Source organism: Physcomitrium patens, chromosome 1 (assembly GCF_059467195.1).
Source record: "Physcomitrium patens ecotype Gransden chromosome 1, ASM5946719v1, whole genome shotgun sequence".
In the NCBI taxonomy this organism is placed as follows: domain Eukaryota; kingdom Viridiplantae; phylum Streptophyta; class Bryopsida; order Funariales; family Funariaceae; genus Physcomitrium; species Physcomitrium patens.
This window is the reverse complement of record NC_143410.1, coordinates 1,670,116-1,675,963: the sequence shown is the minus strand read 5'-3', so window position 1 is coordinate 1,675,963 and position 5,848 is coordinate 1,670,116. Positions and strand designations below refer to the sequence as shown.

Here is a 5,848-nt window from a genome sequence, read left to right as displayed (position 1 = left end):
TAAACTTCAAGCAGAAACTGGTGCCCTAGAAAGTTGGGTTTAGATCGACAATCCCATTACACCAATCCCCGCCAGAACTTCATATCCTTTTCCTTTAATGACGTTCTATGATCCAACAGCATATTCAATCTGTTTGGGAGGCATTCTTAATTAAATTGTGCTACCCAGAGCAATTCACGTGTCATACTTGTAGACGTTAGTTATACAGTATAACAATTAGAAGCGGAGCACTCATGAAAGGAGGCAAAAGCTACACTCCAGTTCGTCTAAGCATGCCAAAATGACTATTGAAGACTAGTTTCTAAAGCAGATTTGTTTCATTTCACTAGGGAATCCAGGATGCACCTTGCCGAATCTGGAACAGCATCCTCATTTTTAACCAGGTTTTAGGATTAGGGTATAGAGTTTCTATTCATCACAAGTGTAATGGTATATAACATGTTGCATACCTCAGATCCAAAAACATAATATTTTAGATGCATCCATGATTGGTGACTGTTCATTGCCAAGGTTACTTTTCCAGCAAACCAATTTCAGAGTCGAATGGAATTCGAACCTGACAAGTGAGAGAGGATAACAAATGACTGAACCACAAAAGCCACGGAGAATTCTCTCATGCATAAATAAGGAACTTTATTCGCACTGATGAGGAATGTCCATGCAAGAACCTCGTGATCAACAGAGGAAAAAACAAAATCCACACCTAACCTGTGACACCAAAAACAAAAACATCCAGCATTGAGTCAACGACAGAGACGCTAGACTCTACCCCGAAAAGTATGCTCTAGAACTGTACGATGCAACACAATCACATCACAGGTATGAGGTTGCGCCTTCAGATCAAAACAACGACTGCTGTGGTAACGTAGCAGAACACAGCAAACACAACTATCAAAAAACGAAACTGACATCCAAAAAAAACATCAATCAAAACAAAAACACCGCAGTTTAATTCGTTCTAAGCAAAAATTAATAAATTCGATTCATAATAAGACAAAGTCGAATTTGAAAGAAATCGGCATCACTCGACCAATCCAGGCAGAAGAAAGGAGATCGAAGGGCAACCCCACAATTGCACATTCGCAAGGGTTGCTACACAAAAGTAATAAATCAACTCAAACAACAACCATACTACTGCTCCGGCACCTAGCAATATACTAACAAATCAACTGTTTCCAAACAGAGTCATTGCAACTACAAAAAAATGATGCGTGATTGTGCCCTTGCACTTCAAAATCATCCCAAACCACTTCACAACTACCGCTACTCTAACCCCTCCCTCCACCCATCTCCCCCATAACTCCCCTTCCCTCCATCCCCGCTCTACTGCCTGAACAGCCATCCACCGTTCGCAGCGAAAAATGGTGCGAACACCAGCGACTCCACAGCCATCAGCTTGATCAATATGTTCAACGACGGTCCCGATGTGTCCTTCAGCGGGTCTCCCACCGTGTCCCCGATCACTGCTGCCTTGTGGGCGTCTGACCCCTTCGGCCCCAGACTCTTCGCGTGCTCCGAAGCCCCCGCCTCGATGTACTTCTTCGCGTTGTCCCACGCTCCTCCCGTGTTCGATGCCGATATCGCGATCTGCCACATCCCCACACACATCCCCCTCCCGTCAACTCCCCTTCGCTTTTCCCACCTCCGTCACCCCACTCACCAAACCACATCCCACACCCCTCTCACCTGCACTCCCGACACCAATGCACCCGCCAAAAGCCCCGCCAGCGTCTCCACGCCGAACAGCGTCCCCACGATCAGCGGCGTCAGCATCACCAGCGCGCCCGGCGGAATCATCTCCTTCAGCGACGCGTCCGTCGATATCTTCACGCACCTCTTGTAGTCCGGCTTCGTCGTCCCTTCCATCAGCCCCGGGATCGTCCTGAACTGCCTCCGCACCTCCTCCACCATCGCCAGCGCCGCCTTCCCCACGCTCTTCATCGTCATCGCCGAAAACCAGTACGGCAGCATTGCTCCCACGATCAGCCCCACGAACTCCTTCGGCTGGATCACGTCCACGCTCGCGATTCCCGCCCTGCTCACGTACGCCCCGAACAGCGCCAACGACACCAGCGCTGCCGACCCGATCGCGAATCCCTGCACCATAACCCATCTCATGTCATCGTGTCATCCACCACCTCCTCATCCTCCAACTCATCCCAACTTCAAACACACACATCCTACACCTCCACGCGACCCCCTCCGCTCACCTTCCCGATCGCTGCCGTCGTGTTCCCGGCCGCGTCCAGAGCGTCCGTCCTCTCCCGAACCTCGTGGCTCATTCCCGCCATCTCCGCGATACCTCCCGCATTGTCACTGATCGGACCGTACGCGTCGATCGCCAGACCCGTCGCCAGTGTGCTCAGCATTCCCAACGCAGCCACCGCGATCCCGTACATCGCCGCCAAACTGAAACTCAAATAGATCGCCACCGCGATCGCAAACACCGGCACTATCACCGACTTGTATCCCAGCGCCAGCCCGAAGATGATGTTCGTCGCCGCTCCCGTCCTGCACGAGTCCGCCACGTCTTGCACAGGCCTGCACACCCCTCCCCATCCAACCATGTCACTCCCCATCCTCCTCCTCTAACCACCATTACCACCACCACCACCACCACCCCGCCACTTACGTGTACGCGTTGCTGGTGAAGTACTCCGTCACGAACCCGATGATCAGCCCAGCCCACAGACCCGATCCCACGCAGAAAAATATGTGCCAGTTCTTCACCACCTTCGCCTCGTGCCCCACCACGTTGATCGTGAACGTCTCCGGCAGCCCGAACCACGATATCAAAAATATCGCCACCGTCATCAGCACCGTCGAGATCACCAACTGCCTCTTCAGCGTCGGCTCGATCTCCTTCACTCCCTTCACGCTCATTATGTCCGTCGCCACCAACGTCGTCAACAAACACACCAAAATACCCGCCGAGCTGATCAGCAGAGGGAAGCACATCGCCACGAAGTTCTTGTCGTTCCCGAACGACGAGATCGATGACACCACCAACGCCGCGCACGTCGACTCAGCGAATGACCCGAACAGGTCCGCGCCCATTCCCGCGATGTCTCCCACATTGTCTCCCACGTTGTCCGCAATCACCTGCCATCCTCACCACCCCCATGTCATGTCAGCTCCTCCCAATACAACTCCCACTCCCCACCATCCCCTCCCCTCCCAAACCACCACGCACTTCCGCCCACTCACCGCCGGGTTCCTGGGGTCGTCCTCGGGGATGTTCTGCTCCACCTTCCCCACCAAGTCCGCGCCCACGTCCGCCGCCTTCGTGTAGATTCCTCCTCCCACGCGCCCGAACAGGGCCACCGAAGATCCTCCCAGACCGTACCCGGTGATGGCCTCGTACAGACCAACCCAGTCGTCGCCGAAGTACAACTTGAACACCAAAATCGTCAAAAACAGCACAAGCAAACCGTTCGCAGCCAGCAGGAATCCCATCACGGCTCCCGACCGGAACGCGATCGCGAACGCCTTCCCCACACCCTTGCGGGCCTCCAGGGTCGTCCGAGCGTTCGCGTACGTCGCGATCTTCATCCCCAAGTACCCGGACAGCGTCGACGTCAGTGCTCCCAGAATGAACGCCACAGTGCTGAAGAAAGCACTCGCAATGGACGAAGGGCACGACTTCGTCTGGTCGTAGTCGCATGGCTGCCTATCGAAGCTGAACCCGCCCACGGAGGCAAGGAACACGAAGATGATCACGGAGAACAACCCCATGAAGATTGCCAAGTACGTGTACATTGTCGTCAAGAACGCCTCGGAACCTGCGAGGACAAATTTCAAATGTCTCTTTTAGTCACTGAGAGTGTTGAAGTCATTCTACCACTAGAGTACCGTTCACACATATCCACTGCTGATTCGGAGTGGGTATTGCAAGTTTCTGAAGGAAAACATATTGTATATTCGGGAAAATTACTAAGCAATGCTTATTTACTAATTTTGGGCGTTAACATTACGCCTTGGTATTGGAAGGATAGGTGTCTTTACTTATTACCTTGACTATGTGTAACCTGCGCATCACAAGCATCTACACATTTCACGAGCTGATTTAAGTGTGTTTGTTCGGTCCCGGCTATTCAGGGGATGGCGAAAGCGGTACGAAATATAACCTAATACTGGCCGTTTCCGTAGCTTGCATTATGAAATGTACCGTGCCACGGACATTCAGAATGCAACGTACGACGATGACTGTATAAGTGAAGAAGCGTAAACATTTGTAAATCTGACCGTAGTTCAGTTCCTCAATCCATATTGAAGATTTTCACCTTCTGCTGTATCCTCCAAAGGCGAAAATGACGAATAAGTCTCTATCATAAAATTACCGTTTAAGAATTTCTCACATCCTTGGTTCTGCTAAAATATTCGAGAAATCAATTCTTAGCAAGGCGTAAACGACAATCGACAGCAAAAAATAAATCCAAGCCTGGCATTAGCTGTTCGAGCCATTTCGTAGAGTGTAACTGCAATGAATGCAGTATTTGAACGCACTCGACATACCCTTAACACGAAGCACAACAATAAGAGCTATGATCTAAAACTGAGATAGACTCCTTCGCAATACGGCAAGAACCTCAAGGCGTCGCCACTACCACAGAGAGCTGATAGATCTAAAACTTACCCTCAGATATGGCGGACTGAATCTCAGCGACCTTCTCATCTACGCTGGAGTTATCGATGCCATCTTCGTCCACGTGCATGTAGCCATTGTTGGAGACGGGTTTCCGGCCAACAGAGATCTTGGAAACAATGTACCACTGTGAGAGGGCAAACAAAATGCCGACGACGGCAGATGCTGGCACGAAGGCCAGCACGAACGTCGTTCCAAGTACCATGGCGACGTGCGTTCAGCGATTCACTGCTTCTCAGTGAGACGATGGCTATGGCGGACGCGAATTGTTACACAGCAGACACCAGAAGCCCACCCCCTCTTAGTCTCCCACCTCAAGTTCTGTTGCCAGCTTCGGCTCCTACCCTCCCCTTTTCAGAGTCGTACCTGTACTAGGATAGGTATGGTAGGAGACTCAGAGGTAGGTCCGGAATTAGCCACTATCACTGCGTGCGGGATGGATGAATTGTATTGTTCTGGTTCGGTTGCAGCCGCGGCCCGAGCCTAATGGTGCAGGGGATGACTCGGCACCGGGGATAAGTTTGCTTACTCTCGTCAACCTTCTCGACCAATGTATTATTCAGCAATGTAGCGGTTCTGTCGAGAAAAATAAATTCAATAAACAGTTGATATGCAACAACGTGTATGATTTCTAATGGAATTTTTTTTTCTATGGACTCACCAAGATGTTGATGTATTCAACCCTGTCGAATATTGACTCTGATAAACGTCGACCACAGACATTAATTCATTAGAAGTAGCGGTGTACTAATTCCACACGGTTCGTGATTGATTTATATAATAGGCGTGAGACACTCAGTCGTGCAGCTCAGTTCCCTCTTTCATTGGTATGTAATTTTCCAATTCGGTTGCTAACTAACGTTTTTTTTACAAAATCATTCAAACAAATAAACATAACCGTTAAGCTGATCCCACCGAGGTCACCCTCACAATCCTGCAATCAAGACTTCATTGTTTCTTTGTTTGCTTGCTTCGATATATACATATATATATATATATATATATATACCTACATACGGTAACACATTCACCCAGAGAATGGAACGGTCATGTTAGACTAAATGCTGCGGTCCTTCCAAATTTGGAACCCACCTAGGTTTTGATCACTTGATGTGAGGGGAGGTGGTAATGGGGGGTATCGACCCCAAACCCGTGGGTAAGAGATCGTGCCATCCTGGCTGGCAATAGAAGCCTGCCACCAAC

At 50.2% G+C, this 5,848-nt stretch overlaps 1 protein-coding gene across 1 annotated transcript; it reads right to left on the bottom strand.

Annotated features, from left to right (window-relative positions):
* Positions 1–947: 947 nt before the first annotated feature.
* Positions 948–4,927, bottom strand: LOC112284684 (pyrophosphate-energized vacuolar membrane proton pump 1). The gene is made up of 6 exons (XM_024524720.3): positions 4,637–4,927; positions 3,208–3,782; positions 2,633–3,102; positions 2,211–2,541; positions 1,687–2,097; positions 948–1,587 (listed from the first exon to the last, which is right to left on the bottom strand). The coding sequence occupies exons 1-6, from the start codon at positions 4,848–4,850 to the stop codon at positions 1,324–1,326; spliced, it is 2,265 nt and encodes a 754-aa protein (XP_024380488.2). The 5' UTR covers positions 4,851–4,927; the 3' UTR covers positions 948–1,323.
* Between the last annotated feature and the right edge of the window lie 921 nt (positions 4,928–5,848).